Raw genomic sequence first — 20123 nt, 5'->3', positions numbered from 1 at the left:
CTTGGACTAATGGGTAAGTGCTTCTTTTGTTGCCTGCTGTATCACTTTCTGCATTTCTCTTTGTTACGTTTTCCTCCTTCTTTCATTTTCTCTCACTTTGCAGCGGCCATCTGTGCAAACGTCTTCCTAGCCATTCCATCCTTCTCTTGGAATGGCAGCCCCGTGTTCTTGAGCGCTGCTTCTTCATGGCTCCAGCCACAGGGCTTCATCAGGAGCCTCATTCTTCTTACACAATCAGGCCTCCTATCCCAAGAAGGGACAGTCAAGGTCACCTGCCTCATGGGCACAGCGGGCACAGAGGCAGGCATCCGAGCCAGGACCAGCCCCAGCATCTCTCTTTTTGGGGGAGGCCACAGAGAGTTTGAGAGCATCTCCCAAGAGACGAGCATCTCCAGGGAGGAAGATTATGCCTGTCTTATACGGTCCAGTCACTGTTGGCAAACCCACTCAATCACAGCCACCCTGGGGGCCAAGTGACTCAGGCCCATGCTAAGAGGGAGAGCTTCGGGCAGACTCAGGAGCAGAGTCTTAGGGTCCCAAGCTACAGCCAAGAGTAAATAATAAACTTCAAATCAGCATGTCTCATAGTTGCTTTTGTTGTTCTGTCAACAACCAGAAAAATCTTAGCTAAAATCTGTACTGCCACTGTGATTTTTGTCAGTTTCTTCTTGAATTCCATTTCATATATATTTTTAATTGGAGTATAGTTCCCTTACAATGTTGTGTTAGTTCCTGCTGTACAACAAGGTGAATCAGCTATACTTATACATGTATCCCTTCCCTCTTGAGCCTCCTTCCCATCCCACCCCTCCAATTTCTTGAATTTCTAGTAGTATCTGTTGTATACATTTTCATGCCATGTGTTTGCATTCCTGGCCTCTTGCCATCTTAAAGTTAAAAGAAGATAACAATTCCTGGGATGTTATGCATCGTACAAAGGAAGTCCTGTCTCTCATACCAAAGGAATACAAGCAGAATCAAGGTGCTTGCTTTCCCCCACCCAGTCTTATCAGCCTTGTGTCTGGCAACCCAAGTCATTTCTGGGAATACCATACCCAGAATCACATGCTATGGGCCCCATGGGTCTGTGTGTTTTTTTTTAAATGCAAATCTCAGCTTCCAAAGAGCCTCATTTGGAATTTAAAAGAGTTCTAGGTTGTTTAATGTTTGAGTGGAATTCCTGAGCCTGTTAACTGGTCACAGTCTACTAGCTCTCATAATCAGCAAGAGACACTGTATTATGCAAACACCACTCGGTATTCAACAATGACTAACCACTCTGTCTCAGACTGTTTACTTAAGAGCGGGGTTTTCATCCACAATCGATGTTTCTGGGTAGTTACTTATTCAACACTGAGAGGTGAGAGAGGATGAGCACCCAAATCACTCATTCCTCTGCTACTTCTCAACTCCCTCCTCATTCCACTGCCACCCCCTCGCCCCAAATCCCAGCATTGTGGGAGACTTGGCTCCAAGTCTTATCTGGCTAGAAATACAGATCAATGGAACAGGATAGAAAGTCTAGGGGTAAACCCATGCACCTACGGTCACCTAATCTATGACAAAGGGCTTCTTTGCCTGGTGGCTCAGATGGTAAAGAACCTATAATGCAGGAGACCTGGGTTTAATCCTTGGGCCGGGAAGATCCTCTGGAGGAGGGCATGGAAACTCACTCTAGTATTCTTACCTGGAGAATTCTATGGACAGAGGAGCCTGGCAGGCTACAGTCCATGAGGTCGCAAACAGTTGGACATGACTGAAGCAACTCAGCATAGCACACACACAGCACAATCTATGACAAAGGAGGCAAATGCATACAACAGAGAAAAGACAGTCTCTTCAATAAGTAGTGCTGGGAAAACTGGACTACTACATGTAAAAGAATGGACTTAGAACACTCCCTAACACCATATACAAAATTAAACTCAAAATAGATTAAAGACCTAAATGTAAGGCCAGATACCATAAAACTCTTAGAAAATATAGGCAGAATACTGACAAAAATCATAGCAAGATCTTTTTGATCCACTGCCGAGAGTGATGAAAATAAAAACATAAATAAACAAATGGGGCCTGCTGCTGCTGTTGCTACTAAGTCGCTTCAATTGTGTCCAACTCTGTGCGACCCCACAGATGGCAGCCCACCAGGCTTCCCTGTCCCTGGGATTCTCCAGGCAAGAACACTGGAGTGGGTTGCCATTTCCTTCTCCAATGTGTGAAAGTGAAAAGTGAAAGTGAAATTGTTCAGTCGTGTCCGACTCTTAGCGACCCCATGGACTGCAGTCTACCAGGCTCCTCCATCCATGGGATTTTCCAGGCAAGAGTACTGGAGTGGGGTGCCACTTAAAACCTTTTGCAGAGCAAAGAAAACCATGTAGAAAACAAAAAGACAACCCTTATAATGTGGATGGTGACTGCAACCATGAAATTAAAGGACGTTTGCTCCTTGGAAGAAAAGTTATGACCAACCTAGACGGCATATTAAAAAGCAGAGACATCAGTTTGCTGACAAAGGTCCGTCTAGTAAAAGCCATGGTTTTTCCAGGAGTCATGTACGGATGTGAGAGCTGGACCATAAAGAAGGCTGAGTGCTGAAGAACTGATGGTTCTGAACTGTGGTATTGGAGAAGATTCTCCAGGGTCCCTTGGACAGCAAGGAGATCAAACCAGTCAGTCCTAAAGGAAATCAACTCTGAATATTCATTCGAAGGATTATTGCTGAAGCTGAAGCTCCAATACTTTGGCCACCTGATGCGAAGAACTGTCTCACTGGAAAAGACCCTGATGCTGGGAAAGACTGAGGGCAGGAGGAGAAGGGGATGACAGAGGATGGGATGGTTGGATGGTATCACTGACTGAATGGACAAGAGTTTGAGTAAGTTCTGGGGGATAGTGAAGGACAGGGAAGCCTGGCATGCTACATGCAGTCCATGGGGTCTCAGAGAGCCGGATACAACTTTGCGACTGAACAACAACAACAAATTATGGGAGAAAATATGTGCAAATGAAGCAACTGATAAGGGATTAATCTCCAAAATATACAAACAGTTCATGCAGCTCAATAGAAAACAAAACAAAACACCACATCTTATCTGGCTATTGAGCTGTGTGACCTTGGGAAAGTCAGTTCCCAGCCCTGAGTCTCAGTTCCCTCATCTGCAAACTCTGGGGGCTGAACTGGGTGATGCCAAAAGTCCCTTCCACCTGGAAGGTGTGGGGATTGGGGAGAAGATGAGATGTCTCCTTCTCTGTTAAAATTCAAATATGTTTATTACTTACTAAAACCCACAGCACCACAGACTCCAAGCAGACTATGGGACACAAAGTGTCCCAGTGTCTTGTAGCCGTCCACATTCTAACTTTTATTGCCATGGACAAATGCAAGAAGAAGAACTAAAGATATTTGCAGAGTAACATTTTAGAAAAATGGGGAGAAGACGACAGCACAGTTAAGGCTTCCCCAGTGGCTCAGACGGTAAAGAATCCACCTGCAATGTAGGTGTTTGATCTCTGGGTCAGGAAGATCCCCTGGAGAAGGGAATAGCTACCCATTCCTGAATTCTTACCTGGAGAATTCCATGGATAGAGGAGACTATTGGGATACAGTCCATGAGGTCACAAAGAGTCAGACATGACTGAGCGAATAACACTTTCACTTTTCAACAGCACAGTTGAATACATGTGTGTCTGCGAGTACAACAGTCATGTTCACTACAGTTTTAGTTTTTTAGGGAGACTATTAAAAATATGTTTGGAGATAATACCAAAATGAGCCACATGGAGTGGCTGACATGTAAATGCCAAGGAGAGAAACTAGCTTACTTCTAAGGGGTGTGGAAACTTGGAGAAGGGAAAGATTTTGGTGGCAGCAAGGGTACAGTGATGCTGGGGGCTATGTGAAGATGCTCTTACAGAGCAGAGCCTAAAAAAAATCATCTGGGTATCAGAAGCATTAAAGATGGATTTTTACCTTGCTTGAGATGGAGTGACAAATCTTCAGTCAAGTATCCTTGTTCTTGATTAGTTGCTAGTCATGTCTGACTCTTCGTGACCCCATGGACTGTTGCCCCCCAGGCTCCTTATTCTATGGGATTTTCCAGGCAAGAATACTGGAGTGGGTTGTTAATTCCTCCTTCAGGGGATTTTCCCCACCCAGGGATCAAATCTGTGTCTCCTGCATTGGCAGGTGGATTCTTTACCACTAAGCCATCAAGGAGGCCCTGTGTATTTGTTAAGTGCATGGGGGTATTTGAGTGTGCTGCCATTTGGGAGGATGTGGAAGAGAGGCTGAGCTCTCATTTAACTGATGTTGGGAAAATCACCGGCAGCGACTTGATATAAGGATGGGGTGGTCCCAGCTGATACCCAAGCTGTTCTCTCCCTATACCTCATTATCTGTCTAGGCCTGGTCCACCTTTTTTATTATTTTTTAATATTTATTAATTTATTTGGCCGCACCTGGTCTTATAGTTGTGGGATCTAGTTCCCTGACTGATCTCAGGTAACCTTGGCCTGCAGTGGTTTGAAGCGGGGCTTCAGTTCCCCAGAAGAGACTGAGATGGGGTCTTGGAGATAAGAGGACCGAATCCTAGCCACTAGGTCAGCGGTCAGTGACAAGGCCCTTTGGCTTTGCAGAAAAGAGTTCCCACAGAGATAGAAAGTCATGAAACCAGTATTTACTAGAGTACGGTTGGTGTGGATAGACACACAGGTGGGCTCAGAGAGAAAGTCACGCCTTGGTGGTAGTTTGAATCACTTTTAGAGGGTATTTCTTCCCAGTTTCCTTTGGTCAATCATTTACATTTGCCTGGTACTTACTCTGTATTTGGTACATCTCAGGATCCCTTCAGTGTGCATGTGGGCATCTCTTAGCCAAGACAGACTCTAGTGAAGAGGCCTATGGGTAGGTTGACACCACTTACTAGGGTGGTGCTCCCTCCCTTTTTGACCACCATGGAGCATTTCTGTGCATATATAGTTGGGGAAGCCTCCTTAACTTTGAGAATGAGGAATATGTGGTCTTTTTTGTCTTATTTGGGCAGGGCCCAGGGTCCTTCTTGGGCTTCCCAGGTGGTGCTAGTGGTAAAGAACCCGCTTGCCATTGCAGGAGACATAAAAGACTCAGGTTCGATTCCCAGAAGATTCTCTAGAGAAGGGCAAGGCAACCCACTCCAGTATTCTTGCCGGGAGAATCCCATGGACAGAGGAGCCTGCAGGGCTATAGTCCATGGGGTCACAAAGAGTTGGACACGACTGAAGTGACTTAGCAAGCACAGCCTCCTCTGTCATCCTGTTTTTGTGGAATTTCTGCTATATTTTAAAAAATAATTTTTATTTATTTATTTTCGGCTGGGCTGGGTCTTCCTTGCAGTACGTAGTCTTTCTCTAGTTGCAGTGAGCAGGGGCTACCCTCTAGCTGCAGTGCCCGAGCTTCTCATTGTGGTGGCTTCTCTTGTTGGGGAGCATGGACTCTAGGGCATGCTAACTTTGGTGGCTAGGGCACGTAGTTTCAGTAGTTGTGACTTCTTGGCTCTGGAGCACAGACTCAATAGTTGTGGCGCTAGGGCTTAGTTGCTCCATGGCATGTGGGATCTTTCTGTATCAGGGATGGAACCCTGGGTCCCCTACACTGGCAGGCCACCAGGTAAGCCCTGGGATTTCTGCTATTACAGAGTTTCTGTCTATAGGGGAGAAACTGTTCAGTGTGGGGCCCATCAAGCTCCTGCCTCATGACCAGGGATGGAACCCAGGGGCCCCCTGTATTGGGAGGTCAGAGTCTTAGCCACTGGACCACCAGGAAAGTCCCACCAGCCTGGCCCACCTTGGTGCTGGTTGCATTCATGCCCTAGTTTTCCCTTGAAGTGTCTTTCTTTCCACTTCTCCATATTCTGCTCATTTTTTCAGAATAGTGTGTGTATTTTTGATCACTTTGGCCTCTCTCTGCCCCCATTCATTCATTCACCAGTGACCACACTGAGCCCCAAGCAGCTGTGTGCTTCTGGAGTACAAACACCTTATTCTGCTGCCCTCATGGCCACCCAGACTAGAAGTCCAGGGAGAGCAGAGGCCCTGTGGCTCTGTTTCCATGGTCCACCCAACACATCGCCTTGTCCAGGCACACAGCAGACATTCAATTTCATGGAATCGATAAACAAATGAATATCATTAAGCGCCTATTAGTCAAATCAATAGTGACAAATACTCCCCTGGAAGACAATGCTGATTTGAAAATAACATCCCAAGCATTTTTTTCTCTACTTGCCCCCTCCCTCTCCTCCAAGTACTTCTTTGTAAGGATTTAAGACAGTCTGATGTTTTTGCAAACGTGTCCACATTAAGAGGCCTTCTTGCCCTTTGTGGGTCTCACCTGGGAGGGGTTCATTCTTCACTGGAGCCTTCTCATTGGGTGCCATCTCCTTCCTGTGAGCAACCGTGCTGTCTGGCAAAGAAACAGTCCCTCCCAGCTCCCTATGGCTAACTTCACTAGGATATACAAACAAAAGCTCTGAGACCCTTAAATTCTCAGGTGGTTGTGTAAAAGCTCCTGCAACAACTTTGGGGGATAACCAAAGACAGTCACCGTGCAGAAAGGAAAGTCGAGCTGACAGCCTTTCTAAGGGCCGAATCCTCCACTATTTCCCGGGTCTGGTGTTCGCTGGGTGCCCTCGGCAGCTGTCCTTTCGTGCCCGTGGCCTCGGAGGTGCCGGGGGCCTTGGAAGTCTCGGCCCTGGGAGCCGAGCGGCGCGGCGCCGGCATGCTAAGTGGGCAGCACTGGGGCGCCTTTGTTTCTCTCCATCTTCCCTCTGAATCTTAATGCGCTGCCCCCCACCCTCTCGGGCCCGGCACCCTGGCCCAGGGACAGCGCCCCTCCGAGCTGTGTCCGGGACCCCCGGGGTGGGGGTGGGAGACTCGGACCCGGAGAGCGGGGAGGGGGCGCGCCTCCAGCCCGAGCCCGGGCACCTGCGCGGCCCCGAGGGGGCGGCCCCCGGCTCGGGGGTCCGGCCGCCCGCCGCCCCAAGTCTCGCGGTGCTGCGGCGCGGCCCCGGGAGCGGCGGCCGGGCGCCCCCCGCCGTGTGACAAAGGCTGAGGCCGGAGAAGGAGGCCGGGGAGGGGGCGGAGGCGGCAGAGGCGGGGGCGCGGGCGGCCGGCCGGCGGGAGAGCGCGGAGCAGCGCCCGCCCGCGCCGTCCTTTGTGTGGCGGCGGAGGGGCGGCGGCGGCGGCGCCTGGGCCTGCGCTGGCCGCGCCTGCCCCGGGGGGCGCCCGGCTCCGCGCCGCCCCCGCTCCGCGCCCCCGCCCGGCGCGCGCCCAGCCTCCCGAGCAAGATGGCAACCCCGGCGGCCGTCAACCCTCCGGGTGAGTAGCGGCCGCGGGCCCCGCCGCAGCCCGCGGGCCCTGCCAGGGGCCGGAGCGGGCCGGAGGGGCTGGGCGCGCCGAGCGCCCCCGGGGACGCGGAGCCGGGGAGCTCGACACCCCCATCCCCGGGTGGGGTGGGGGGGGGCGCTGTCATTCTGCGCGGCAACCTCAGCCTCAGCACCAGCTCCAGGATCTCCATCCCGGTCTCTGCCCATCCCGCTGTCGGGGATGCGTCCCCTCCGATCCGCGGGCGGCGCACGCCGGCCTCGCATCCCTGGGAACCAGAAGTGGCTGCCCGGGATCCCCTGAAGTTCCGAAAATACCCACCTTCTCCTTCCCCATCCAGCGCCTTTTTCTCTTCCGGTCCCGGCCACTGTGGCATCAGGCGTCAGCTGGTCGGGACGGGTATGAGGGTACCGCGCTGACGAAGGGAAAAGTTCGGAGCCAGGATTCATTCAACAGGGTGGAACTCCGGGATGGTCCCCTGCCCGCCCCGCGCCTCAGGCTCTGGTCCTTTGATCCCTTGGCGACTAGCTACTGTGTGTCCCCATGTTTAATGGACACACACGCACACAGCCTGTAGAAACAGAGTGGAGAAGCCCAGGCCAATTCAACGTCCTCTGCTTTATAAGGCTGACCAGCTCCCAGGGTGCGGTCTATGACAACTCTGCTTACTGGGCAGATTTCAAAAAAATGAGAAGAGGTCCTGATCAAGTGGGAATAACGACATGGTTTGGAATAGTAGCAGAGAAATTCTATTGTGTTTGGAGAAATGCTCTACCTTGTGAATAGAACGGCCGGAAAGGTGTCCGAGAATGGAAAGGCGGACAGCTGGGCTGACTGCTACAAAGTTTTGGGTGCTGTGCAGTGACTGCTATGGCCGTGGCGTGGTGTTCGTCCCCCGTGGAAGGTGCGGGGGAGTCAGACAGAGGCCAGCCCTCGGGGAATTCCTGGTAGCCGGAGGTCGTAGGGTGGAGGGCAGGGGGGGCGAACACGCGCAGTGTCTAGCAAAGAAAAATAAAGGAAGGATCCCTCCCATCTGTAGTGGTAAGGCAGAGCTTTTGGAGACTGGGCACTTTAGAACTGGACTTTGAAGAGTTGGAACACAGACCCAGGTGCGAAAGCCACTTGCAGGTGGAAGGGATGGTGTGAGTCACGGCGGACTTACTCTGAGCATGCGCAGATGCAGTGAGTGTTGGGGCTCTAAGCCGGAGAATTTCACACCTAGTGGTTTGGCAGTGGCCAGACTTTAGAGCAGGAGGAGAAGGGGACAACAGAGGATGAGATGGTTGGATGACATTACCGACTCAATGGACATGAGTCTGAGCAAACTCCAGGAGATAGTGAGGGACAGGAAAGCCGGGCCTGGTGCAGTTCATGGGGTCACAAAGAGTTGGACAGGACTGAACCACAACAACGAGGCTTTAGAGTGGAGGGACTGAGGATTGCGGACTCCCGCATTCCACATTAAGAGAATTCTCTATGGTATTGCACAGGGAACTTACATGATCACAGGGCTTCTGGAAGATTAATTTGTTAGCTCAGGTTTGAGGTAACATGGGAATGAGGGAGCAAGACTGGAAACAGAGAGGCCGAGTTGAAATGAGGCAGGTGCTGGGGAGGTGAGACTTAGTGGCCCTGGCTTGGGACACAGACAGGAGGACAGTACTGTTGGGCAGGTGGAGGAGCTCAGACTTGCACCTCTTAGATTAAGGGGAAGCCTAAAGGAGACACAGACACAGAGGTGAGGATCCTGAGTAGCTCCAAGGACAGAGGTTCCCTTTGCAGAAATAGGGAGTCCAGAAAGAACAGATGAGTCTCCTGTCCAGAATGGTGAGTTTGAAAACAGCTTTGCCAATTTGCTTGTGATTGAAGCCTGCAAGTTCAACCTGTTCAGCTACTTAAAAATCAATGTTAAGTTGATAGATTTAAATGTTATATTAGGAAAAGCAAAGGACGTTAAATGAGGATATTTTAGTCCAGTATAGGTTTATAATGGAAATAGGAATAAAATCAGAGGCAATGTACATTTATATATGTAGGCTCTGGGGTTTCCCCAGTAGCAACCCACTCAAGTATTCTTGCTTGGAGAATCCTGTGGACAGAGGAGCCTGGAGGGCCACAGTCTGTGGGATCCCAAAGAGTTGAACACGACTGAGTGGCTGAGCATGCGCGCATACGTACACACATATATGCATGCATACATACATACATACATAACATAACATTGCTGTTTAATACATTTTGTGTATCATATTGTTCCGTGAGCCAAATGTAATAAATACAGGGCAACTGCCAGCCTTGGCCGTGCTGAGCACATGACTGCCTGTGCCTTAGACTTTGGAGCACTTGAACTGTGCAAGTGCAGGGAGTTGTTTTTATTATTTATAAACACCCAACTTGCTTGATAGAGACAGTGGGTGTCTGTCTTTTCTCTGTTAGGAGTGATACCAGAGATACTGAGCATGATGAGATCTTCCCAAGGGAAAATTCCTTTAGGTGGTTGACTTTTCTCTTACTCACCCATCTTTTCTTTATTTTTTTATTTTACAATATTATATTGGTTGGTTTTGCCATACATTGACATGAATTCGCCCCAGGTGTACATGAGTTCCCCCTCCTGAACCCCCCTCTCACCTCCCTCCTCCCTTTATCCTCCCTCTGGGTCATCCCCGCACACCAGCCCCGAGTATCATCTTTTCTTTAAAAAAAGAAATTATTTATTTGGCTGCACCAGGTTTCACTTGGGCATTGGGGATCTTAAGTCTTTGTTGCAGCGAGCAGGATCTTTAGTGGTGGCATGTGGGATCTAGTTCCCTGACCAGGGATAGAACCCTGACCCCCTGCATGGGGAGCACAGAGTCTTAGCCACTGGACCACCAGGGAAGTCCCTCACCTACCTTTTCTCTGAATGACCCTCCACAATAACCATCAGGTATGTGGAACAAGTTGTTTTCTCACCCTGTGAATCTTGAACTTCTCTGGGGAAAGGGTGTATTTCTTAAGGGAGACAGCCAAAGGTTAGAGCCCAGAGACAGGTTTCAGATTTCTCTGGCAGTTCACAACCAAGAGGGGCAAGGTGCTTGAGCTGGGTACCCAGAGTCTACCGCTCCTAGGCATGAGTCACATGATGCTTCTTTGAATGGCCCCTCCTCCTCCCAGCTTACCTGTCTCTCTAGATGTTGTTGTTTTGCCAAGAATAAGAGCTTAGTAAACACAGACAAGTGGACTGGGAGGCGCCTGGTTTTTTTTCTAATGCTTATCTCTGTTCAGGGTACCAAGGTGACAGGCCATCACTTCCCCACCCACTTGTTCCTTTTTTTCCAGCTGAGCCCTGCAGACCAGCAGACCCCTTTGCAGTGACACTTGTCTGTGCTGTATGGTAGGGGCACTCTGGGGACCAGGTAATATGAAGTTGGAATCTTCCTGCTGCTGCTGCTGCTAAGTCACTTCAGTCGTGTCCGACTCTGTGTGACCCCACAGACGGAAGCCCACCAGGCTCCCCCGTCCCTGGGACTCTCCAGGCGAGAACACTGGAGTGGGTTGCCATTTCCCTCTCCAATGTGTGGAATCTTCCTAGTTTCGTGTATTCAGGAGATCTGAGCCAGGTTCACACTCTAACCGCCTGCCCCTTCTAGGTGCCCTGTTTGGGTTTTTGGATTCTACCAATTACTCGGAGAGGAGGAGTGGTCTTTGGAGCAGGATGGGTTTGGCCCCCCGCTCTTCTCATGGCGTCTGCCACCGTAGTCTTGGGTTTAGCTCCCATCTCCTGGGGCCCCTGACCCCACCCTGCTGCTGCTGCTTAGTTGCTTGTTCGTCTCTGGCTGTTTTTGACCCCATGGACTGTAGCCCACCAGGCTCCTCTGTCCATGGGATTCTCCAGGCAAGAATAATGGAGTGGGTCACCATGCCCTCATCCAGGGGATCTTCCCGACCCAGGAATCAAACTGTGTCTCCTGCTTTGGCAGGCAAGTGAGCCATTGGGGACCCCTCCCTACTTCTAGGTCATTTGCAGTCCCTGTCTTGGTTGCTGATACTATGACAGTGGCTGATTTTTTTCAAATTTATTATTTTATTTTTGACTACACTGGGTCTTCATTGCCGTGGGGGCGCTTTCCTTTAGTTGTGGCACCTGGGCTTAGTTGCTGCGTGGCATGTGGGATCTTAGTTCCCCAACCAGGGATCAAACTCGCGTTCCCTGCACTGGAAGGTGGATTCTTAACCACTGGATCTCCAGGGAAATCCCATGTCCAGTGTCTTTACACGCTGCATTTCATGGTATCTAGAAGACTGTTGATGGAAAGATCAGTTCAGTTCAATTCAGTCGCTCAGTCATGTCTGACTTTTCGCAGCCCTATGGACTGCAGCACGCCAGGCTTCCCTGTCCATCACCAGCTCCCGAAGTTTACTCAAACTCATGTCCATTGAGTTGGTGATGCCATCCAATCATCTCATCCTCTGTTGTCCCCTTCTCCTCCCACCTTCAATCTTTCCCAGCATCAGGGTCTCTTCAGATGAGTCAGTTCTTCGCATCAGGTGGCCAAAGTATTGGAGTTTCAGCTTCAGCATCCGTCCTTCCAATGAATATTCAGGACTGATTTCCCTCAGGATGGACTGGTTGGATCTCCTTGCAGTCCAAGGGACTCTCAAGAGTTCTCCGACACCACAGTTCAAAGGTATCAATTCTTCGGTGCTCAGTTTTCTTTATAGTCCAACTCTCACATCCATACATGACTGCTGGAGAAACCATAGCCTTGACTGGGTGGATCTTTGTTGGCAATGTAACATCTCTGCTTTTTAATATGCTGTCTAGGTTGGTCATAATTTTTCTTCCAACGAGCAAGTGTCTTTTAATTTCATGGCTGCAGTCACCATCTGCAGTGATTTTGGAACCCCCCAAAATAAAGTCTCTCACTGTTTCCATTGTTTCCCCATCTATTTGCTCTGAAGTGATGGGACTGGATGCCATGATCTTAGTTTTCTGAATGTTGAGTTTTCAGCCAACTTTTTCACTCTCTTCTTTCACTTTCATCAAGAGGCTTTTTAGTTCCTCTTCAGTTTCTGCCATAAGGGTGGTGTCATCTGCATATCAGAGGTTATTGATATTTCTCCTGGCAATCTTGATCCCAGCTTGTGCTTCATCCAGCCCAGCGTTTCTCATGATATACTCTGCATATAAATTAAATAAGCAGGGTGACAGTATACAGCCTTGACGTACTTCTTTCCTGATTTGGAACCAGTCTGTTGTTCCATGTCCAGTTCTAACTATTGCTTCTTGACCTGCACACAGATTTCTCAGGAGGCAAGTCAGGTGGTCTGGTATTCCCATCTCTTTAAGAATTTTCCACAGTTTGTTGTGATCCACACAGTCAAAAGTTTTGGCATAGTCAATAAAGCAGAAATAGATATTTTTCTGGAACTCTCTTGCTTTTTCCATGATCCAGAGGATGTTGGCAATTTGATCTCTGGTTCTTCTGCCTTTTTTAAATCCAGCTTGAACATCTGGAATTTTATAGTTCACGTACTGTTGAAACCTAGCTTGGAAAATTTTGAGCATTATTTTGTTAGCATGTGAGATGAGTGCAATTGTGCAGTAGTTTGAACATTCTTTGGCATTGCGTTTCTTTGGGATGATAGCAAGATACATCATTATTTTATGAGCTTCCAAGAAAGAAAACTAGCTAATTCAACTCTGACATACTATCAATTGTTAAATGTTCCTCCATTTCAGTGACGTTTTAGACAATTGCATTTAGAACCAGTGAAATACGATGCCTTAAGAAAAAGTCAATTTTGCTTTCTGACCACTTGTAGGTAAAACATACGGTCTTTTTTTTTTTTTCCCAATAAAAAACTATATAAAATGTACCCTTTCGGCATCTGCCAGGGAGCCCAGTGATGAAGCCTTTTAGCTTCTTCAAAAACAGGAGTGATATGTGAAAGAGAGATATATTTATTTCCCAGTCACTATTTATTGAGCAACTAGTATGTGTCAGTTGCTCGGTGCTGTGGTAGCTTGAAGTTGGGAAGAGCTGGGCTGGTTTGAGGACCCAGAAAAGGCCAGGGTGGGCAGAAGATTGTGGGTGAGCAGAGGTGATGGTGATGTGGAAGGTTGGAGAAGGGGGTAGAAGCCACTCATGGGAGGCATGGATTGGGGTGAGGGGTTGAGATTTGATGCTAAGAGGAACAGAGAGCTCGAAGGGACTTGAGCAGTGGAGGTACGTGGTCCCACCTGCAGTGACTGCTGTATGGAGAACGGAGGCAAGAGGAGAAGCCAGCATCCTGTTAGATCTTGCTGACATGGACAAGGGCGGTGGTGAGCATGAAGGGAAGGGGATGGAGCTGAGATCTGTGGAGGCCAGGCTGCCATGCTGAGCAGCTCCAGAGGCACCAGGTATATCCTTGGCCGCATTGCCTGCAGCAGTCCTTTTTTGGGTTAGCACCGTAGCTATATGCTGTGGGGTTGGGAGAAAGAACAGTTGAGGTTGAGTCCTGACACCTGGGTGGTAGGAGGTGATGGGGAGATAGTGAGGTGCATGTGACCGTGTGGTGGCCGTGAGGCTCCTGCACTCAACACTGGAGTGGAGGTGCCTGGGAGGCACCGGAGGGGAGCCGCTGGGGAGGCCGTGGGCCAGGTGGGTTTGAGCAACCTGGGCTGGAGAAGTGAGTGAAGAGTGGTTTTTGCCAGCCTCATAGCAGCTTCTCTAAGCCCTTTCCTTAGGGGACATGAGCTCCCCGAGAGTGGAACACCTGGACCACATCCCCTGAGTCCCCCAGTGTCACCTCCATAACTGCCTCATCCTCAGCATGTGCTGAAATGCACGGGGAAGTCATTTCTGTATCTTTTCCAGAACCACGACTCCACTGCGAGCGTCAGCTCAGTGCTGGGCTGTCCTTAGGAAAGGAGTGTGCAGTAGACTTGCCCAGCAGTGGGATCCGCTGCGTGGGGAGCCAAGGAGGTCCTCACACAGAAGCAGTGGAGCTGCTGTCATGCAGGTCAGGCTGGTGGACCAGCTGAACACACGGAACTTGTTGTTCAGTGAAGAATAGCAGGGTCTCCCCCTTCTGGTCAAGCCCTTTCCCACCTTAGGGCTTTAGCCTGTGCTGCTGTATTCTCATCTGAGGATGAAGAACTGCTCACCTGTCCTTCCTACTGTCTCCTACCCACTCCACAGCTAACCGTTCTCCCCCATGCCATTCCTTTTGTTTCCTTCTCAGCTTGAATTCTTACTCCATTGGAAGAGGTTCTTCTGATCCCTTTATCAGTGGGTCAGTGACAAAGAATCTGCCTGCCAATGAGAGAGACCTGGGTTCGATCCTTGGGTTGGGAGGATTCCCTGGAGAAGGAAATGGAAAGAAATTCCACTCCAGTATTCTCGCCTAGGAAATCCCCTGGACAGAGGAGCCTGGCCGGCTCCAGTCCATGGGGTCACAAAGAGTCAAACATGACCTAGCGACTAAACAACAACCACCACCACCGCCGCCGAAGGAGGCCAGGTCAGACTGGTAGCAGCCTGGGGACCAACTGGTGGTCTTGGAAGACCCATATCCCCACCAGATTCCCTGTGGAAATCCCACAAGGTGCTCCCTTTCCCAGCCTTCTGCTCTGGGTGAGAAATTGCTGCTGTGTCTTGTGTGACCACCAGCAGTCATGGATAAGGCCCCCTGGGCTGGTTCTCGTTCACCTGCCTCCCCCACCCCCCCAACCCAGGGGTCGACATGGGTCTCAGGAAGGTGGCATTGAGGACCACTGGCTCTGCAGTTGGAAGCGAGGCCCTTTGCAGATAAGCAGAGCTTGCATGGTTTTCCAGACTGTGACAACTGGGCCATTTTTCGGGCAAATTCATAGCAAAGCAAAAATGTTCAGCAGCAAGGAGTTCTTGATTTTGTACATCGTGTGGGACATTTTTTTACTGCTCTGGTTATGTTGCGAAGGCAGCTGAGCAGAGCCGGAGGGGGTCTTCTCCCAGCACCCTTCTGAGGAATTGGCTTCTTTCTTCCCCATAATCACTTTTTCCCTGAATACAACAAGAAAGATAATGTGTGGATTATAAGAAATTTGGAAAATACACAAAAGTGCTAAGATAGTTTTCCTACCCACCATTAATATTTTTGCATATGTTGTTTATACTTTAAAAAACACTAGAAATTAATACAAAATAGAATTTTAGTGTATTCTGCATATTGTATATTGTAAATTAATTCTTTTGAAATAAGATATACAGTTTGCCATTTCCTTCTCCAGGGGATCTTCCCGACGCAGGGGTGGAACCCATGTCTCCTGCATTGGCAGGTGGATTCTTTATGCTGAGCCACCAAGGAAGCATTTTATTCCTAGTTATCACCAGATGCTATTCTCTTTCTTATTTGAAGAGACTCTGACACTGCCAAGTGGCAGAGCATCCAAGAACAAGGACATGGGGGCCCAGAGATGTGTCCATACCGTGCTTATGAACTGTAGGGGGGAATTCCTGGTTGTCACAATACCAGGGTGGGTGGGAAGGTGAGGAGGGAGGTGGCATCTTGGGGGTGGTAGCCATGGATGTGGGTAAACATCCTCCAGAGCACAGGGCAGCTCCCACCACAAAGAATGATCCAGGCCTAAGGATCACCAGTGGGAGGCTGAGAAACCCCGGTCTACAGGGACAGGACTTCTCGTGGGTCTCTGGGCAGTGGCCACTGGGAAAGGAACCTGAGAGTTCCATGGGGCATGTGGCTGACAAGACATAAAGGGGCTGGCCCCTGAGGCTACCACTTCAGAGTAAGAAACCACGGTGGCTTTAGAAACAAGATGGTACTTTTCGGAAAATTATGATATCCGCAGTGGAAGTTAATTTAAATGTGAAATAACAGAACTGCATAAATTTTTTATTATTATTTTTAGAACAGCATTGCTGTTTCTATCACATCAGCAAGTTCGAAATGAGGCCTCATCTGGGTTCATTTGCCATAATTTGATATGCTTGATGGATTCCAAGCCCCCCAAAGAATGAAATGAATGAATGTGATCAAGGATCACAGCTGTGTTCTTTCTCTTTGAAATCATTTCAGACCAGAAAACTTCTAATTCGGTTCAGCCAGCCTTCCCTGTGTTCTGGGCGGGTAGAGAGATTCTGAGTGAAATAGGTTGGCTGCACTGTGTGTGCAGCTGGTCTCCTCAACAGGCAGTATTGGGACAGTCTTATGCCAGCGACCGGTGGATTCTTACGGACAGGCAAGAACGTGGACCCCCACCAGCTCCTCCTGAAGGGCAGAGGGAGAGAGAGAGTTATAGGAATGGCTTAGAACAGGGGCCCCCAACCTCTGGGATCTAATACCTAATCTGAGGTGGAGCTGATGTAATCATAATAGAAGTAAGTGAGTGAAGTGAAAGTCACTCATCATGTCCCACTCTTTGCGACCCCATGGACTGTAGCCCACCAGGCTCCTCTGTCCATGGGATTTCCTAGGCAAGAATACTGGAGTGGGTTGCCATTCCCTTCTCAAGGGCATCTTCCTGACCCAGGGATTGAACCTGGGTCTCCTGCATTGCAGACGAATTATTTACCATTTGAGCCACCAAATATAAGGCACTTGAATCATCCCCAAACCATCCCCTCCACCCTTCTCCCTGTCTGTAGAAAAATTGTCTTCCATGAATCCAGTCCCTGGTGCCAAAAGGGTTTGGGGACCGCTGGCTTGGGGGTGCACAGCTCATTTTAGCACCAGAGTGTATGCCTTTTCCTAACATCAGCCTCACAAACCACAGGTCTCTATTTCCTGCAGCCCGCCCAGCATCTCTGTCCACGTGTCCCCCTCATTTTACAAAGCCAGTACCCCCTCCCCAGGTCCCCCGCAGCAGTGAATGGCATCACTCTCCATTTACTGATCCAAGCCTGACATTAATTATTTTAATTGCTTATCAACCTAATTAAGCAAATATTAATTGAATGCCAACCGTGCATGCATAGCAATGTGCAAAGCCAGGCGTGGTCCCCACGCCCACGGAGATCCCTGTGGGAACTGGTTGTTTATTAAAGAGTCATGAGCAGGAGGGTATTATTAAAATAAGTATTAGGGGAAAAAGGTGTCTTTGTATCCAGATGGAATAGGAAGCCATTGAAGTGTTGGCTGTTGAATCAGGCCTGCAGGCTGAGGGCGTCCATCCCCATGGCCCAGGGAGGGGACTCAGAGGCCCTCTTTAGGGGGCAGTGGACATGGAGAGAAGCAGGTGAACCTCTGATGAAACCAACAGAACCTAATCAGAACAAAATGATGGATCAGATGGAGCTGATGAACGCAGCAGTGGCCAGGTTCCTGATTCACTCCCTGGAAAGGCAGGGTACCATTTCCCAAGGCAGAGGTTGTTGATGAAGTCCCAGTGTTTGCAGGTATTTTGGTGGAAGGGGCAGGGAGGTGATGGATTCAGTCCTGGACCTGTTGAGTCTGAAGCATCAAGAGTTCAAGGTATGCAGGTGGGGCTTTGCCAGAAACCCCAAGTTGCTTCATTTCACTTAGAGCTGAGATTTTCTTTTCCACTGTAGGGACCTTGATATTAGGGGCTTCCCAGGTGGCTCAGTGGTAAGGAATCTGCCTGCTAAAGCAGGAGACATGGGTTCCATCCCTGGGTCAGGAAGATCCCTTGGAGAAGGAAATGACAACCCACTCCAGTATCCTTGTCTGGGAAATCCCATGGACAGAGTAGCCTGGTGGGCTATAGTCCATGGGGTCACAGAAGAGTCGGAAACAGCTTAGCAATTAAACTACAACAACATCTCTAATATTATTGAATGAATGGATGGATGGATGGTTTGGTCACCCAGTCTCCCACATTTCAAATCAATGAAAAGCAGTGTGACCAAACAAGGTTCGTTTTTTTGTTTTTAGTAACTTTTTATGCTGCAATAATTACAGGCTTACAGAAACGTTTTGAGAATACTATAGAACTCCTGTATTCCCATCATCTAGATTCCTTAAGTGTTAACATTCACATTTCCTTCATCAGTTTCTTCAGGTTTTTTTTCTCTATTTTCTGAACAATTTGATAATACCTGGTAGACAAAAATGAAAATGAAAGTGTTAATCACTCAGTCGTATCTGACTCTTTTGTGACCCCGTGGACTGTAGCCCACCAGGCTTGTCTGTCCATGGAATTCTCCAGGCAAAAATACTAAAGTGGGTTGCCATTTCCTTCTCCAGGGGATCTTTCCAACCCAGGGATCGAACCTGAGCCCCATTTTAATTCTAAACACTTGAATGTGTGTAAACTGAAAATAAGCACGTCCTTCTACAGAACTGCGATTTATGAGCAAGATTGGGAAGTTGGCATTCATATAACAGTATATTCTAAGCTGCAGACCTTATTAATATTTTACCAGTTGTTCTTTATAGCCAAAACCATTTTTTTGGCTCTAGGTTTCATCTAGGATGACAACTTATGATGTCTCTTTAGTCTCCTTTATTTATGGAATAACTGCTCTGGTCCCTCCCCCCTCCCCAAAATCATTTTTACTGAGTACAGGCCAGTCACTTTGTAAAATATCCCACAATCTGGTTTTGTTTGATGTTGCTGCATGATGAGCTTGGGATTGTGCTTTTAAACTTGTCTGTTATCAAGAACAGAACAAAAGTGATGTTATATCACAAGGTCGTTTTTAGCAGGCATTACTTAAAAAGCAAGTCTCTGGGTTGATAAGTCAAGGTCTTGTGCAGACAAGGCTAAGCAAAGGTGATTACTGGTTCCAGATGCCCTTTCCTGTGTAGATGCAGAGTGTTAGCTGCTTAGTCGTGTCTGATTCTTTACGACCCCATGGACTGTAGCCCATCAGGCTCCTCTTTCCGTGGAATTCTCCAGGCAAGAATACTGGAGTGGGTAGCCATTACCTTCTCCAGGGAATCTTCCTAACCCAGGGATCAAATCTGAGTCTCCTGCATTGCAGGCAAATTCTTTACCATCTAAGCCACCTGCAAAACCCTTCTCTGTGTGCTCGGCAGACCTCTGTGGGTTCTATGCACCATATATAGGCAGCTTCAGGTGCTCCTTGTGAAGTGCAAGTCCCAGGTTTTTTCTATTTTTTAAAGACTGTAAGGGTAACATTTTCCTAAATAAGTATCGACTTCATTTGACAAATAATTATAATCTAACTATGGAAGGATTATCATGTCTCTAATAAAGTCAATAGGGAGTTGAGGGGTTTAATTACCAACTTTCCTGACATACAAATTGGAAAGCTTTTCAGGTAAGTTGCTCGTGTGGAATTCCTGAAACGTGTTGCAATTAACAGTTGGATCTCCATTCAGACAGTAATTAGTGTGTGATTTGACCTGTTCTTTGTGGCTGATGCATATCTAGGATATCTAGGGTTAGATATGTATTTGTGCTTTTTTTTTTTTTTGGCTGCGCTGTGTCTGGAATCCTGCACATCCTGCATTGAAAGTATGGAGTCTTAACCACTGGACCATGAGGGAAGTCTGCTGCTACTTCTACGGTCCATTTAAAAACACATTTGCATTTTACTGTAAATTCCTAAAGAAAGACCTAGTGACTGAAAAATCAGATTTGGGGGGTGAGTGACTTGCCTGCAGAAACTTGCTGAGTTTTTCCCAAGGTCCAAGAATTCCCACTCCTCACTCTCTCCTCTCTGCTCCCCTCCCTCTCCTGTCTCTTCCCTTCTTTCTTCCTCCCTCTCTCTCTTTCTCTTCCACCTTTTCCTTTCTTCCATTTGTCTTCCCTCCCTTGTCCTTCTCGCCCTCCCCACTCCCACTTCTCTTTCATCAAAGACCCAAAAGAA

At 48.6% G+C, this 20123-nt stretch overlaps 1 protein-coding gene and 1 long non-coding RNA gene across 4 annotated transcripts in view; one reads left to right on the top strand and one right to left on the bottom strand.

Moving 5' to 3' along the window:
- LOC129550356 (uncharacterized) overlaps positions 1–7930 on the bottom strand; it is a 45305-nt gene extending 37375 nt beyond the window's left edge. The window contains exon 1 of the long non-coding RNA XR_008684815.2: positions 7681–7930. This is a non-coding gene — a long non-coding RNA (uncharacterized LOC129550356). The remainder of the gene's footprint in view (positions 1–7680) is intronic.
- ARNT2 (aryl hydrocarbon receptor nuclear translocator 2) overlaps positions 7092–20123 on the top strand; it is a 187417-nt gene continuing 174385 nt past the window's right edge. For 2 of the 3 annotated variants that reach the window (XM_055417948.2, XM_055417947.2), the window contains exon 1: positions 7093–7353. In XM_055417948.2, the coding sequence (XP_055273923.1) occupies positions 7323–7353 (31 nt within the window). In that variant the 5' untranslated portion in view covers positions 7093–7322. Of the gene's footprint in view, positions 7354–20123 lie in introns of all 3 variants that reach the window. The other variant, XM_088829576.1, reaches the window with a different exon arrangement.

Source organism: Moschus berezovskii, chromosome 21 (assembly GCF_049115385.1).
Source record: "Moschus berezovskii isolate FMDL1 chromosome 21, NW_MosBer_1.0, whole genome shotgun sequence".
Classification (NCBI taxonomy): Eukaryota; Metazoa; Chordata; class Mammalia; order Artiodactyla; family Moschidae; genus Moschus; species Moschus berezovskii.
The sequence above is the reverse complement of the archived record's forward strand: the minus strand, read 5'-3'. Positions and strand labels throughout refer to the sequence as shown.